Source organism: Lithobates pipiens, unplaced genomic scaffold (assembly GCF_037356315.1).
Source record: "Lithobates pipiens isolate NorthernLeopardFrog02 unplaced genomic scaffold, aLitPip1_a1.2 Scaffold_8, whole genome shotgun sequence".
Lineage (NCBI taxonomy): Eukaryota > Metazoa > Chordata > Amphibia > Anura > Ranidae > Lithobates > Lithobates pipiens.
Window position 1 is genome coordinate 285,623,532 of NW_027507903.1, and position 16,746 is coordinate 285,640,277.

At 43.6% G+C, this 16,746-nt stretch overlaps 1 protein-coding gene across 2 annotated transcripts in view; it reads right to left on the reverse strand.

Moving 5' to 3' along the window:
* Window positions 1–328: 328 nt before the first annotated feature.
* Window positions 329–16,746, reverse strand: part of GAS2L3 (growth arrest specific 2 like 3) — a 54,065-nt gene continuing 37,647 nt past the window's right edge. For both annotated transcript variants that reach the window (XM_077472279.1, XM_077472280.1), the window contains 2 exons: window positions 9,764–9,871; window positions 329–5,402 (listed from right to left, as the gene is read on the reverse strand). In XM_077472279.1, coding sequence (XP_077328405.1) covers window positions 4,077–5,402; window positions 9,764–9,871 — 1,434 coding nt within the window. In that variant the 3' untranslated portion in view covers window positions 329–4,076. The remainder of the gene's footprint in view (window positions 5,403–9,763; window positions 9,872–16,746) is intronic.

Genomic DNA, 16,746 nt, shown 5'->3' on the forward strand with positions numbered 1-16,746 from the left:
ATTTTTGCCTTGCATGAGCAAACTGACCATGTCTCCTTAAAATATATATATTTTCCAGCTTAAACAAGAGCGTAGATGCCTCTTAAACTGTCAGCTAATTCCAACAGTGGTGTCCTAGCACAGCTCCTCTCTGTGAAGAGGCTACCAGATGGTACAGAGCTATTCAGCCAGGCTGTCCACATGTTTTTTTCTTCCAGGGGGTAAGGTTTTAACTACAAATGCGGAAACCCATGTGTTTAACATTAACATTTTTCTATAAAATGTGTAATGCTTGTTTTAGTGTATTCCAATAATTGACCACAAAAAAAAAAAAAAATGTATTCTTGAGTACTTTACCAAACCATGGTTTTATTAAAGTGCATTTGCCCAAATGTTTATATTACATTCATTATACATATATACACAAAGCAAAATATATCTTAAAAATTAACATTAAAAAGTATTTAAAACATAGCCAGAGAAGGCGAGATACATCAGATTGACAATTTTTTTTTTTTTTTACAAGAAATAAAATTATTCATACACATTTTGAGTAGCGCACTTGGTTTAGCGTAGAAGGGTAAAGAGAGAGGGATGTGTAGGCACATTCCATTCCACAAATTCATGTAGTATTATTTCCAAGGTTCCATTACCTGCCAGCTATCTGTATGAAAGCCGACTTCTGTGCATCCCATATGCAAACACGGCCAGCGAGAGCTAGACAATAATTGGGCCCAGAAGTGTATAATGCAGAAAGGAGTTCACCACAGAGATGCTGAATATTCCATTTACAATTGAAAGGATACCAACACAACCGGGTCATATAAGTTATACGAACAATGAAAGTTGTAGGAAAGTACTTAATATATTGCTTATCAACACTATTAAGCCTCTTGCACACTGCTGCCTAAAAATACAGCGTTTTTTTTAGGCACACAAGCATTTTTACTGATGAAAAATGCAGCCCAAGCGCAAATGCTATACAAACCATCCTTGCATTTTTCTGCCAGGAATGTCTATGTTCATACATCAGTACAGTTTGCAAGTACCCTTCCAAACATTTTTAGCAGGTAGCACTAGACTTGGAATGTCCAGTTTAATACTTTATAGATCACTCCTTGAAAATTAGAAGATCCCTATGATAGAGGAAAAAATATCCAAGCCTAGAGTGGCCTATACACTTCCTAATATTTACAAGACAAAACGGGTTTACAAAACAAAGAAATTACCCAGAGGCACTACAGTGTAAACAATACAATTCCAGTTAAGGAAAATACTCCTGAACGAAAGATCTTGTTAGGCCCCTTTCACACTGGGGCAGTGCGGGCGTTGGCGGTAAAGTGCCGCTATTTTTAGAGGCGCTTTACCGCCGTTTTAGCAGCGCTATTTGGAAAAAGGGTTAAAACCGCTCGCAGTGGCGCTTTGCCGGCAGTATAGCCACGCTGCCCCATTGATTTCAATGGGTAGGAGCACTGAATACACCACTCCTTCACCGCTCCAAAGAAGCGGCTAGCAGGACTTTTTTTACCGTCCTGCCAGCGCACCGCTCCAGTGTGAAAGCCCTCCGGCTTTCACACTGGAGTAAAGGGAGCCGCTTTTTTCAGGCGTTGTACAGGCGCTATTTTTAGCGCTGTAGCACCTGAAAAACGTCAGTGTGAAAGGGGCCTTAGTGTTAAACTTTTTTTTTTCCTTTATTTTGTACTCCACTTAATGTCTAAGGCTAAGCCATATTAAAGCAGCATATGCAGTCTATAAATCAGTAAACATGTTTAAAAAAAAAAAAAAGGCACTAACGTAATACAATTTCTCCAGACATTTAGCTTTTAGAAAACACTTTTAAGCAAGCGTCTTTAAAAACTAAGCTACATCTGAATGCAGATCAAAACTAAAAGCAGCCACAGAGAGGCTCCTATTCACAAGCCGCTTGTGTAGTCATAGGTCAGTTACTATTCCTGTAATCTCTTAAGGAATTTTACACCACATCTACAGTGCTATAAAAGCATATACAAGGGTAATAATAATCTATATGTATGTAAACAGAAAACCTTTGCTCAATTGCAAACATAAAAGCAGTGTTAACAGTTTTGCTAGGATGGAGAAGTAAAAGAGAAACAGAAAGGTCAAAATGCTTTCCTTGCCTGGAGAAATTGCAGCTCCAGGATTCCTCTTGCTCATACAACTAAAATCTTGAGAATTTGGCCACACGATCCAGATGAAGTGAATTAGCCACTTTAAACACTGGTTCTCGCTTTGTCAGTAACCAAATCGACCAGTGCTTCTTACATAACCAAAAGCTGAGCATTTGGAGGGACCTGCATCAACCAGGTACTTAAAACGCGTAAAGTTTAGCAATCACAATGCATATTGTAAAATCACCAATTTAGAGTAGTATAAAACTGACCTGTGGTTAGTTGTAACTTTATATATACACACACGCCACGTTTTTTTCACTATTAGCTTATAATAATTATAAGGGATCCTGGTCTGTAAAGAACAGAAGCAAAAAGGTCCCTATAAGCAGGTAATGCAATGTGCCTGCAGTGACCAAAGTTTCTTCTCTGCAGCCCATACATGCTCAAGTCCATGTGCATTCAGCAGGCTAACTGACCTGAGCGTCAAGTTGGAGCTCTGGCACAATTCATATCATCTTGGTTGGCGAATTGCATTGCTAAGTTACAGCTACTAAGTTACAGTTCCCACCTGGGTCTGAAATTGACTTCCAAGTGCACTGCACTACAGAGGCTCCTAGGCCATCAGGTAGCTTTGACGACATCTAAAAATATGTGCAAAAAAAAAAAAAAAAAAAAAAAAAAAAAACAGTGATCGCTCCTGGAGATGAGCATTAGTCTTATTAAAATGACAAAGCCAAATTAAATTATTTTAATATAGGAGTGCAAACATTCATGTACATTGTAAAAATGGGCATCTCACCTGGACCAGCCATTGAAAGGCACAAGGCAATTAGTAAAAAACATAATTTGCATTTTTTACCTAATGTAGGTAGGCAGTTAGACAGAATTATCAGTTAGTTTGCATTTGCACAGTACTATCAAACTATAATCAGTGATGTTTAGGACTGTGGTCATTCAAAAAATGTGCCTAAAGTATAGTAGATTTTTTTTATTTTTAAAAGTCGCCTTTTTTTCTAAATTTCTGTAGAATTGCTCCTTGTAGCATTCAGTCTTAAATCAAATTCACACTACAATGCAGAGCAGATGGATTCAAAGTTCCACTTTGCATTGCTGGCTATGCTAGGGGGCAGTGTTGTGTGCGATTCAGCACAACACATGGCTCCCTTTTTTGTTTTGTACAAGCTTTATTTGAAGTGTACAAAATGTACACTTCATTCATTGATGCCCAACACTGCAGTGTGATTCAGCTCAGTGTCTGCATTTTAGCGCAGCACCAGGCTGTATAAATGGGACACATAGAAAACAATTGGTAAAATGTCAGTCACCGCAGGGACACACAGAAAAACATCAGTCACCGCATATATAGTGTGAATTGGCCCTTAGCCTTTTAGTGATAAATATTTAAAATGGCTAAGAGATCAATTTAAGTCCCCTACTGTTACAATCTAATATTTATGTATCATTGACATTAAGGGAAGTTCCGTTTATTTTTTTTTATTCAAAACATCAAGACCGTGCATGATCTGCATAGTGATCAGAGTGCTTGTTAGATCTATTTGCATAATGTAACCCTGGATACTGAATTTAGAAAACACTTCCAGGCAATAAGTTAAATTGCTCTGAACAAATAACATGCTATCAAGGAAACACTGCAGCTATGCTAAAGTCACACAGTTCCCTTACAATGACCTTTATTTGCTTTTTATTTTCCAAGAAGGAACTAAATGTGCTTCTTGGCGAGTCTGCATTCTTAGGTCACATGAACCTGTGCTGGGTGAGTTCCTCTTTCTCTGTAATAGCTAGATAGCAATGAATTTTTAGCAGTTACTGTATGGCTGGACATGATACAATAGATTCTGCTCACGAGGAATATAAGAAAAGTGCTTTGAATCTATAGAAACAAACAAAAAATCCACATAATTTTAGCACAGATCTCCCTCAAACAAAAACCTACATAGATTTCAGTTATTTCGTTTTTGATGCTTTATAGCGGTCTTCTCTCTTTGGAATCTTCTCTTTTATCGATTCAGTGGCAGCTTTGTGAGTCAGTTTTGATTTAGAACCAGCTGAGTCAGATACTGCCTGCATTTTGCCTTTTTTTACTAGGCCACTTGCTGGTTGACTTTTTGTTAAGGATTTTGTCTGTGGAGCAGTCACTGCTTTGGCATCAGATTGCGGGAGCTTAACTACAGACAGGGGAGTGCGACCAGAAATGGTGGCCTTATCAGTTGCAGCCTTAGTTGTGCCATATTTCTGAGGCTGGACTGGTTTAGTAGTGTTTCTACTTATGGCTTTTGACAGGGAAACAGCTGTAACTAGTGGTTTCGCTACTGGTTGAGAGGGGTAGGAAAAAGGGGGCATTTTGGGAGGCATGCGAGAAGATACAACAAATGGCTTCCTGTCAATCAGATTGTTTTTCTGTAAATCTGTCTTTTTAATTCCTTTGATTTCTCTTGAGGGTGACACTACTGAAGCAGATTTCTGATCAGTTGTACTCTTGCTGGTCAATTTTGCTGTTTCAGCCCTCTTAGACAGTGCAGTCCTAGTAGTTGCTGATGTAGTAGCTCCTTTGCGAGCATCTGTAGTTGATTTTGGTGCTGGCTTTGTCTGGGAAGGAGCAGCATCCTTAGGTAGTGTCTTAAGAGGCACAGGTGATTTAGGAGAACTTTTCATTGACTGTGTCTGCTGCACAGGGCTGGAACGTTGAGTCAAGTCTCTAGTGTTTGGAGATGCTTTTGTTACATGACTAGAGCTTTTCATAGCATTATTAGAAACTGGACCAGTACCCTTGGGTGAAGTGAAAAGTTTTCTTTGAGGAGAATTGTTTTGTGCACCTCTGGTACTTATAGTAGTGGCATGTGGAGGAGAGTTAGATTTCTTTGCCACCTTCCTTTGTGGCTCTGGAAGCAGCGGGGAGCCTTTCCTTGGAACGGTTTGGATTTTTGGGCGCATTGAAGCAGATGGTGTATTTTTTGTTCCCCTGTGAGGAGTCAGCATGGGGGACTTTTCACTTAGAAGATTACTGTTAGAAGAGGATGAAAGTGTAGATGGTGTAGAGGCAGACTTTTGAGAGACACCAATTGCAGATATGGGATTCATAACAGGAGGTTGCAGTGTTCTGCCCGATTGTACCGATACATTCTGGCTTGCCCCTCCCTTTTGGAATTGAAGAATTTTTTGCTCTAAAGTAGTAAACTGCAAAACCCTGCAAGGGTCATACTTAAGTAAAAACCCTTGTAGTGTGTCCCAGCCTCCTCCAACTCGGACCATGACATGTTTTCCATGTAGCATCTGGAAAATAAACCAACATAACATAAGGAATCACTACTCACATCATTTTCAAAACTCTAGTTTCACATTATATGCACAACTACTTGACCTAAAATTGTTTTCTTAAGACAAAGAAAACCCATTTCAGGCAATTTCAACTGACTCACATTACATTAGCAGCTTTATGACTCCTTTACTGGCATAATATAGAAACAAATAGAAATAATCACCTATATTAGCATTCATTAAGTATTCTACAGCAGAAAAACTGATTTTGCTTTTCGAACCTCCAAAATAGAAAAAAGGTCCTCCAGAAATGCCTGTCCATTTAAAAAAATAAATAAAAAAATGTTGGGGATCTAAAGGCAACACTTTTTTTTTTATCTTAATGCAGTTCCTGCCGTAAGGTAACAAAAAACAAAACCTTACACTAGCACCCCCACTCCCCAAACACTCTCCAGACGAGTCCCTGCCTCCACATATGATCTACAACTGTCCCTGTTTGGAGCAAAACACATCACATCAGGAGAGAATCGAATTGGAAAAAAAAAAACGTCACACTTAAACTAGCCTAAACATTAGGTGCGTTTAGCGCTTGAGCATTTATTCATTTCATTGGCCAGAATAAATTAATGTTCTGGCCAATGAAATGAGTAAATGCACAAATACTTGATGCGCCTAAACGCAGTTTTGGGCACATTTTTTATGCTGCTTTGCTACTCCCAGGAGAAAAGGTGTTTATGACTCTTTTACAGTCATCCAATACTTTAGCCAGACACAGCCATTCAACCAGCAACAGACTGATGTCCAATTTCAGGAATGTTTTCGCATTTAGTATTAGCATAGTGCCAACATATTTCTGCTTCTGTGCTTGAAGCATAATACAGAGAGTAATTTGATTAGGCTCACCAGTAAACGACATGCCTAAAATCAGTGGACTGGATTGATGCTGAAAATTGCACCTCTGTAACCAATCTGTCACAATCCTTATGCTTTAACCACCTAGCATTATCGTCTAAAAAGGTAGGTACAGTAAATGCACTATTTCTTTTATCATTTTTGTGTGTTTATGTTATTTACTAGCAGCATAACTGAAGGCTTAATCTGAAAAAATGGTACACGTTTGTACTGTAGGGCTGTTGAAAATAATCGTAGCATCGATGCATCGTGATTTGACCATACATGATGCGGCATCGATTCTACGACTGGAATGATCAATGTTTCCCCCCTGACGTGATCCTCTGCTGCCCTGCATCAAGGAGCAACGCCGTGTGCACGTAATGGGGACATGGAGCGCCGGTGGCTGGAGCTACTGCTGATAAGAGTGGCGGCAGCGCCCAGCTTGTGGGGCATGGAGCTCCAAGGAGGAAAGTGGAGCCGTGGCATGTCCAGCCAGGTGTGAGGTGGTGTGATATATGAGGCAGAGTCAGGTGAGGGGGCCATAGGAAGGACACCAAGGGGGGTGGACGTGGTAAGAGGTGCTAGACTGTCCAATCCAAGGTGACCAATACCCCACCCCCTCACCACATACAGGCATACCCCACTTTTAAGTACACAATGGAGTTTATTTACTAAAGCTGGAAAGTGCAAAATCAGGCTCCCTTCTGCATAGAAACCAATGAGCTTCTAACCCCAGCTTGTTCAATTAAGCTTTGGTAATAAAACCTGGAAGCTCATTGGTTTCTATGCAGAAGTGAGCCTGATTTTGCACTTTCCAGCTTTAGTAAATAAACCCCATTGTGTACTTAAAAGTGGGGTATGCCTGTAATACCGTTTCATTATTTTAGCACTACTCTGCCCAGTGCCACCACAGACCAATCCCCATCCTTCTAGACCAGCATCCACACAGTCCTCTGCTCCCCCCTCCCTCCCTCTATACAGTAAGCATGCAGATAGGGCAATAAAACAAAAATGGTGTGCAGTGCTTTGCAATGATAATTTATATTTTATATTTGATTTATATGTAAGTGACACTTCATTGTGTCACATACACATATATAAATGGTGCTTACTGAATGTGAATTTTCTCATGCATTTACTATTAAGTCCTTGTTGGAATTTATATTTTGATGAAATTGAAAATATTAATGTATGGTTATGTGCAATAACATGTAAATATATGACTATTCGAATTTAGTAAAACACGTTTTTTACCTAAATTTATTTTTCTGCTTCCATGTGCCTCATACAAAGTCCCGCCCGTTGCTCCCCCTTTTTTTCTAAATATTGAACCCGGAATGGAGGAGGGGATCTGAACGGCCCCTACTACCTCATTTAAAGTCCCAAATATTGTTGCTCTTTTTCTTGATCACAGATTTATATATTTCTTTGAGTTCTTCTGACTACTTGAATTTTTTGGATGAAAACCGTGCGCAGTAATCATGATGCATCGAAGAATCAAATCGAATCATGGACCAGATAATTGTAATCAAATTGTGAGGCCACTGAAGATGCAAACCCCTATTGTATTTAAGTCCTTGCGTTATAAGACTTAACATGGATTAATATGGCAAACTTTTTTTCACAAGCTGAAAATTGCTCTGTGCTCCTATATTTATTGAAAAATACTCAGCTCAATATAGATATTACACCAAATGCCAGTGAGTGATGCACAGTCAGATTCATGCAGAGCTCTCCCATTAGACATTTTGTGTGGGAGGCCTTGCTCTACTTTTAATAAAATGTACATGTAAAAAAAAAAAAAAATTACAATCACAACTTCCTGTAAGTAATTCACCCATTTACAGTCACTTCCTTCATCCACATACATTTTAAAACACAGATGCTTCCTCCAGGAAACCCAATACTGCATTCTATCAAGTCATGGAAAGCGTAGAAAAACAATGAAATGCAGTTAAAAGTTCATAATCATCACCTTTTAACAGCAAACATTATCAATACATATAGAACTGCATTTAGGAGTTTTGTTTAGAAACATTTATAGTTGAAGGGGTTGTAAAGGTAAATGTTTTTTCACCTTAATGCATTCTATGCATTAAGGTGAAAAAACATCTGACAGTGCCTGCGCCCCCAGTCCCCCGTTTTACTTACCTGACCCCTCGAAAGTCCCGCGCTCGTCCCCCAATGTCCTTTCCACCGTTCAGCCTGGCCGCCGATTGGCTGGAGTGGATGGAAAGCAGCGCAGCCATTGGTTCGCGCTGCTGTCAATCACATTCACTGACGCAGAGCACCGGGGAGTGGGGCCGCGTGATACAGCCGGTATCGCTGTATCGCTGTATCACGGGAGCGCACCCGCAGATGCTTCTCAGCATGCGAGGGAGCTCGCATGAACGTGAGAAGCACCGGCGGGAGGAAGCAGAGACAGCCGCCGAGGGACCCCAGAAGAGCAGGTTCGGGGCCACTCTGTGCAAAACGAGCTGCACAGTGGAAGTATAACATGTTTTTTTTTTTGTTTTTTTTATAGAAATAACAAAGAGGTTCGCTTTACAATCCCTTTAAGATGAAAAAAAATTATTGACTACTATAGATGCTGCAATCCACCAAATTTAAAGCGGAGCCCCATCCAAAAATATAAGGTCATGCTTGTCTGCCTCCTCTCCCCCTCCGGCACTTTTTTTTTGGGGGGGGGGGGGGGGGGGAGTGGGTATCTGGTTTTGAAGTTCGGCCCCCTTTCTCCTACTACAGCTGGCCCCTTCACAGAGTGCAGCGCACAAGTACAGTAGGGAACAGGCTGTGAAGCCACAAGGCTTTACTGCCAGTTTCCCTTAATAGAGATGGTGGCGGAAGCACCAGAAAGCCAATTGAAAAAAATGCCCAGATAAAGTCCATAGTGTACCAACGTAACGTAAGTGAAGGTTCCATTGAACTGCCAAAGATAGTTGGAATGCAATCTGTGCAATTGCACATCTTTATGTTCACATAAATACATTAAATTAGCAATGCCTAGGGCATTTATCAATAAACAAACAGCAAATAGTGCAGTACTCTGAAATCTGTACAAACCACTCCTATGGGATTGTACAGATTTCAGTGTTGCACTGTTTGTTGTTTATGTGTATTTTAGAATTGTGTGAATCACATTTGGTGTTGGCATGGTCTCAGCAAGGGGGAGGGACCTTATGCAGCTGTGTAGATACTTCTGTTTATTACAAATAATACACTTCATGACTGAACTAAAAAAATGTTAAGTTTTCTTAATGGAAACTTTAAATGGATGTAAGTAAATGGCTTCCGTGTGATAAACCACAGCAATAATTGCTGGACTGCATAATGTTCTAATGGGCATCTCATAATTAATGCAAAGCAATGGGGCCATATTTAAAGAGCCATATTTAAATCTCTAATGGAGGAGTATTTAAAAAAAAAAAAAAATAAAAAACACCCAGTGAGAAGGTTTTCTGAGGTACACATTATATATTTACCCGTATGAAGAGGATCTTATCCCCCAACCGATATCGACCCTCTGATAAGTACTCAATAGAGAAGCGGTGAGAGCAATTGCATGGTGGGTCCTGAGCAATGTGAGTCACCTACACAAAGAGATTACAGTCATTAGATAACAAAACAAAGCAGTGAGTGTACCTTTTCTGAAATAAAACTATTCCACAGACATGCCAATTAACCCAACTATGGAAGGCCATTATTAAGACACATTAAGGCTACTTTCACACTGGGGTCTTGGGGGAGTTGGCGGTAAAGTGCCGCTATTTTTAGCAGCACTTTACCATTTTTGCTGCCCTTTTCGGTTTTAACCCCCGCTAACATCCGAAAAAGGGTTAAAAGTGCCCGCTTTGCTGGCACTTCGGTGGCGCTGCCCATTGATTTCACTGGGCAGGGGCACTGTAGGAGCGGTGTATACACCGCTCCTACAGCACCTCAAAGATGCTGCTTGCCAGCACACTGCTCCAGTGTGAAAGCTCTCTGGCTTTCACACTAGAGTGTGAGTGGAGAGGCTCTTTACAGGCGACATTTTTAGCGCTATAGCGCCTCAGTGTGAAAGCAGCCAAATAGAATAGTAAAATAAGTCTGACTGCAAGAGGTCCTATTAAAATAACCTGTTACACTTACTGGTAACAATATTTCTGGGAAGTCTTCCAGGACAGCACCCTGAGAGATGACTGGTCCCACCTGAACAGGAAACAATCAGCAAAGAGGTTAAAACCCCCGCCCCTCCCTGTGCTCCTCAGTTGTGAAAAAGTATTGACCCACACCAGTGCACGAGAGTGAAAAAACACCTCAAGTCATATATTAGTTTACTCACACCAATAGAACGGTGTGGTTGAGAGAAGAGCAAGTAGCTCAGGCCTACCTTAGGGCAGGACAACAGCCTGTAGAACTTTTCTACCAAAAAGGTCAGATCCTGAGGCGACAACTCCACCCTGTAGTGCCTCAGGAAGGTGCTCTGGCTTGACCACGTAGCTTCTCTGCATATCTGCTCTACCAATGTTCCAGCTCTTTCTGCCCAAGAGGTCACCAGAGACCGAATAGAATGTGCTTGAGGTTGGGGGGAGCCGTTGTACCCGATTTCTCATGGCTATAGTCTGCCTGATTCATCTCACTATGACTGCCTTGGAAGCTTGCTGACACTTTTTCTGTCCAAAGAAACTAAAAGGTGACCGGATTTCCTGAACACATCACCCTAGCCAAATAATTCAACACACAACATCTGAGGATTAGAACAAAAAGACGGAAGGACAGTTTCTTGCGTCCTGTGAAACTTAGAGGCTACCTGCCCAAGAGCAACCCTGTCCTCAAACAAAAGAAAAAAAAAGGGCTCTTTAATTGACAGAGCCTGGATGCCACTTATCCTTCTGGCTGACAGGAAGGCAAGTAGAAAAGAATCTTTTGTCCAAAAAACTGGACAGGGCTGCTACTTGAACCCCAAGGGTCTTGGCTGCCAGTCCCCAATCCGCACCATCCTGGAGGAAATCCAGGATTGTGGCAATCTCTTGCTGGGGAAGTCCCTTTTGCCCGACACCAGCAGGAGAAGACTCCCCTGACCTTGGCGTAAATACTCCGGGTAACCGGCTTTCTACTTGAAAGAAGCGTGTCAATTAGCTCCTCAAAACACCCCCTCTTACGCAGGCTGTCCCTCTCCCAAGCCATAAGCTTGAAGAAACTGGGGTTCAGGTGACAAGCCGGGCCCCGAAAGAAGATCCTGCCTCTCCAGGAGGCGCTGAGGAGACATTGACCAGTTTCCTAGTGTTGGAAACCAGGTCCTCTTGGGCCACCAAGGAACGATCAAAATCAGCTTCCCCGCTGATAGGCTTAACTTTTGTACTATCCTGGGAATGAGGACCGGGGGGGGGGAGGCTTATGCCAGATGAAAATCCCAAACCTGGGCCAATGCATCCACCCCCTCCGACCAGTGTTCCCTTGAAAGTAAGAACCTCTTCACCTTTCTATTTCCTCTGTGGGCAAAAAGATCCATCTCTGGGTTCAATTCCCACTCCCCCTGGAGGATAGTCTGCTTCGATATTGTAAGCTCCCTTGATGTGTACAGCTGAGATAGACAGAATTCTGTTCTGCCCATTCCAGAAATTCCTGGGACATGGACAGAAGGGAGTGCCACCTGGTGCCTCCCTGATGATTCAGGATGGCTACCACGGTTGTGTTGTTGGGAAGAACCTGCCGTAAATTCTTTCCTCGAAGGACCTTAGGGCCCCTCTGACCGCCAAAAGCTCCCGGAAGTTGGAGGAAGCCTCTTTTTGAGTCCGATCCCAGACACCCTGGGCTTGAAGCTCTTCCAAGTGGGCCCCTCAACCCCAGGCGCTTGCATCCGTAGTCAGCCTGAGGGGTTGAAGCTGAGCCCATCTGCAACCTCTGAGGACTGAGCCACCACTGCAAGGACTCCCTCGCCTCTACCAGAATGGAGATCCTGTTGTCCAGTGACCCTCTCTTCCCATCCCAGGGGGATAGAAGGAGTTGCTGCAGAGTCCTGGAGTGGAGCTTGGCCCAAGGGACCGCAGGAATACAAGAGGTCATCAATCCGAGGACTCTTATTATCTTCCTGTAGGAAATCTGTTCCGTTCCTGGAAGAGATACTGTAACTGCTGACATGAGGCCTACCTTCCCCTGAGGTAAGATCAGCGTCTGTGCTGCTGAGTCCATCAGGAAACCCAAATAAACCTTGGTCTGAGTGGGAATAAAGGATGATTTTTCTTGACTGACTAACCAGCCCAGGGTACTTACTACCTTCTCTAGGTTGGTAAGGAAGAGATCTCGACTTTGATTGTAAATTAAATGTCGTCAATATAGGGGATTAGTGCTACTCCCTGGAGATGGAGGTATGCCACTACCTCTGCAAGGATGTTTGTGAGCACCCTTGGGCTGGAAGCCAGACCTAAGGATGGGGCACAAAACTGCCAATGCTGCACTCCGACTGGAGGGGACTGCAAATCTCAGAAAGGCCTGATGCTCTGAAAAAAATTGGGACATGAAGGTAGGTGTCCTTTAGATCTATGGTGGCCATAAACAAGTCCTTTGGGAGGTGCCTTCTGAGGGTATAAACACTTTCCATACGGAATTTCTTGTACCGTAGAGGCCCGTTTAGTCTTCAGAAGTTTATTATAAGCCGGTACTTCCGAGAGCTGTGGGACTACAAAAATGTGGGGATAAAATCTCTGTCCGTGTTGCTGCATTGGAACTAGCAATATAACCCTCTGATCCGCCAGCTGCCTGGCACTTTGTAAGAGACCCCCGCTTTTGACTAGCATTGGGAAGGTGGATTAACAGGAAACTTGGGGGAGGAGGGGAGAGAAGCTCCAATCTGCAACCCTCTCATTATTTTGGGAAGAAAGTGGGAGAGCATTCCCCCCACCCTGAAGTCACTTGGAGCCTTTATCGGTGTATTTCTGGCTGGGCAGGGGGGGTGTATTTCTGGCCCTTAACCAGTTGCCCCCCCCAACGCCTAATAGGCCCGCTTACCCTTTTCTCTCAAAAGTTTTCACCCACAATGCACTCCTTGCAGAATACAGCAGAGCCCGCAACTTTGCAGTAGTTCAAACTGTTTCAACTGCTGCATCTGCCAGGTAAGCTACCACACTACCAATGACCTCTAGGGAGTCCAGAGCTTAGATTTAGAGGTTCTCGCAACATGGTCCCTAAATTTGGTGAACCATATATCAGCATTCCTAGCCACACAGGCTGAAGCCAAGGGAGGACTCCTAACGCCTGTATTGGCTTCCCAGGCCCTGCGCAGGAGGGTTTCAGCCTGATGGTCCATCTGGTCCCTAATGTTACCCGCATTCCTCAAAGGATAGGTCTGAGTGTTTAGAGACCTGGGCCAATGAAGCGGCTAACTTAGGAGTCTCAAAGAATCTTTCCTCTTCCTCATCCTTGAAGGGGCACCTTCGCTTCCAAATTTTAGACTTTAACAGCTTCCTCTCTGGTTCCTTCCATTCCCTTAAAATTATATCATTAAAGGGCCTGATGAATAGGAATAACCTTGGACTGGGGCTTAACTAAGCCTCTGTACATTCTGTCCTGGACAGACACCTGTGCAGTAGGTTCCTGAATATCCTCAGAAGCATAAACTGCCCTAAGGAGACCCTCCATATCATAGGCAGAAAAAATAAATCTGCCGGGTCTGGAATCCTCCTCTTCCTCCCCCTGACTGTCCTCTGAGCCCTCGTCAGAGGAACTGTGGTCAGGAGCTTCAGCCTCCTCAGAGTCCTGAGAGGGAAGGGACCTCAGGGACTCAGGGCGCCTAAGACTACCACCCTCCCTGAAAGTGGAAGGGCCCTCCTGGGAGGAAGAACCCTCTCTACTACTGCGAGTCTCTGGCTCCCTGGATTTGAGGGATGCTTGGAAGGCTTTTAAGGCTGACAACATCTGTCTGTACAGAGAGAAAGTCCTTCATGACTTGGGACGATTCTTTCCCTGCTATTTTATGAATGCATTCGTAGCAAAAGGGCTTAGAATGGTCCTGAGGTAATTTGTTACTACAATACCGGCATCTCTTAGACTGGGAATGGGTTTTTAATGGGATGGCTAGCAACCACCTGGGCAGAGACATCCTCACATAAAAAAAGAAACAGAACTAGTCACACAAAACATATCTTGCTGTGACCTGCAGTGGTAAGAGTTGGGGTCCTACCCCCATCATTACCCCTGCCAGCTAGGTCGACTCACCCCCTGTGGCCTCCTGCATGGCTGCAGCCGCTGTGGGCCTTTCCTCTATGTACATTGCTCCCACTGTCAGGAAAAACTCTGTCCGGAAGGAGGCCGAATTGACGAGAGCAGGGTGCGGACACCTGCTCCTCTGCAGGCCAAATCTCCACTCTGAACGCCGCTGTGTGAGGCTCAGGCCGCTATTAACATGGAGACTGGAACTGGAAGTGATGTGGGAGACGGGGTGGCGTCATTTACGGCACCAGAGAGGAAGTGATGTCATTCACTCTCCGAACGCCGGAAAGATGGCGCTGAACATACAGGGACACCAGCGCCATCCACAGCAGCCATCCGCATGACCAGAGCGGAACAACCCTGGCCTCCAGGAGTCCTCTCTGCCCCATATACAGCAGCTGCACTAGGAGTCGGGGAAACTGCCCGGCTTCCCATGGGAGACCTGACTGCCTGCAAGTAAGGGGGGGTAAGCGCAAGAACATGGTCCCTGAAGTTCTGGGTACCCCACTGTACCCAGGGTCCTTCAGTTCTCAGGGGGGCTCTTCCAGTCCTGATGCCGCCCCCCCCCCCCCCCCCGAGAAAGATAGGGAGACCTGCCAGACTCAAAAAGGCTTCAGAAACCTGCAGTCTGGCCCAAGGCTTCCAGTCTAAGAAAAAAAAAAGTTTCACTGTGGGGAAACACAATCAAGAACTGAGGAGCACAGGGAGGGGCAGGGTTTTTCCGACTGTTTTCTGTCAGGTGGGACCAGTCATCTCTCAGGGGTGCCATCCTGGAAGATGACATGAGAAAAATTGGACTTAAACCCCCCCCCCTACACACACACACACACACACACAAAATATTTAAATGAGCCCCAGGAAACCAGTAGAAAATGTATATAGGCAACATAACTACTGTTTACGCTTGTAAAGCCATATCTACCAAATGCTAAAAGCGGCCAAAAAAGCAGACATTCCCCAAAAAATGTATTTCTAACAGTATAATCAACATTGCTTTCTCTGCTTCACAATTCATCATTTTAGTGAAATGTATAAAGATATTGCACATAATATGTTCCACTGCACGTTAATTTTTAATTCTGCATTGAGACAATTATCAACTTGCCAAGACATCCCTGACCTCCTGCTCAGTTGTCCTACCTCCCCCATTTTTTTTGCAATGGATGTATTTTCTAATGCCCCGTACACACGAGAGGAATTAAGTCTGACAGACCTCCAAAGGAGTTCCGCTGGAGTTCCGACGGAGTTCTGGCGGACTTTTCGACCGAACGGACTTGACCACACACCATCACACCAAACTCCGACGGAGTCGAACGTGATGACGTACGACTGGATTCGACGTAGGAAGTTCATAGACAGTAGCCAATAGCTGCCCTAGCGTCGGTTTTAGTCCGTCGGAGTAGCACACACACGAGCGGATTTTTCAAAGGGGACCGGGTCCGGCGGAGTTCCGTCGGGAAAATTTAAAGCATGCTTCATTTCTAAAGTCCGTTGCAGCCCACACACGATCGGATAGTCCGCCGGACTCAGTCCGTCGGAGTTTGGATGTCGAAAAGTCCGCTCGTGTGTACGGGGCATAAGGCAGCTAGGATGTAACAGTCTGTGTAGTCAAAAAAAAAAAAAAAAAAAAAAAAAGAGGTCACAGTAAAATCAGTATTTAAGGAATTGGTTTATTCTCCGGGCCTTATTAAAAAGGGAAAAAAAAAAAAAAACAAACACACACACAAAGATAACTAGGAGCAGTTTCAGCTGCCCAAGGATTTTCATTTCTGCCCACCCAATCCTGAAATTAACAGTTCTGCCAGAGAGCATAACCCTATCTAGCAAGGGAGGATACCTAATCTTTATTAGCTGCACTTCAGTAACATTTACCGATCTTCTCCCTTCTCCAGCCTCTGATTGGACAGTGAAACGGAAGCAATAGACTGATGAGCTAATTTCTCCCTCACTCTCATCTCTTCCTATCAGCATGTTCCTTGCCTAGCACATCTGACTGGTTCATTTCAGGTACTTACACTGCTTGTATTTAAATATTTATCGATGTATGAATACAAAGCTTCATTAACCACTTGCCTACTGGGCACTTAAACACCCCCCCCCCCCCCCTCCTGCCCAGACCAATTTTCAGCTTTCGGTGCTCTCACACTTTGAACGACAATTACTCAGTCATGCAGCACTGTACCCAAATTAATTTTTTGTCCTTTTTTTCCCCACAAATAGAGCTTTGGTGGTATTTGATCACCTCTGGGGTTTTTATTTTTTGCGCTATAAATGAAAA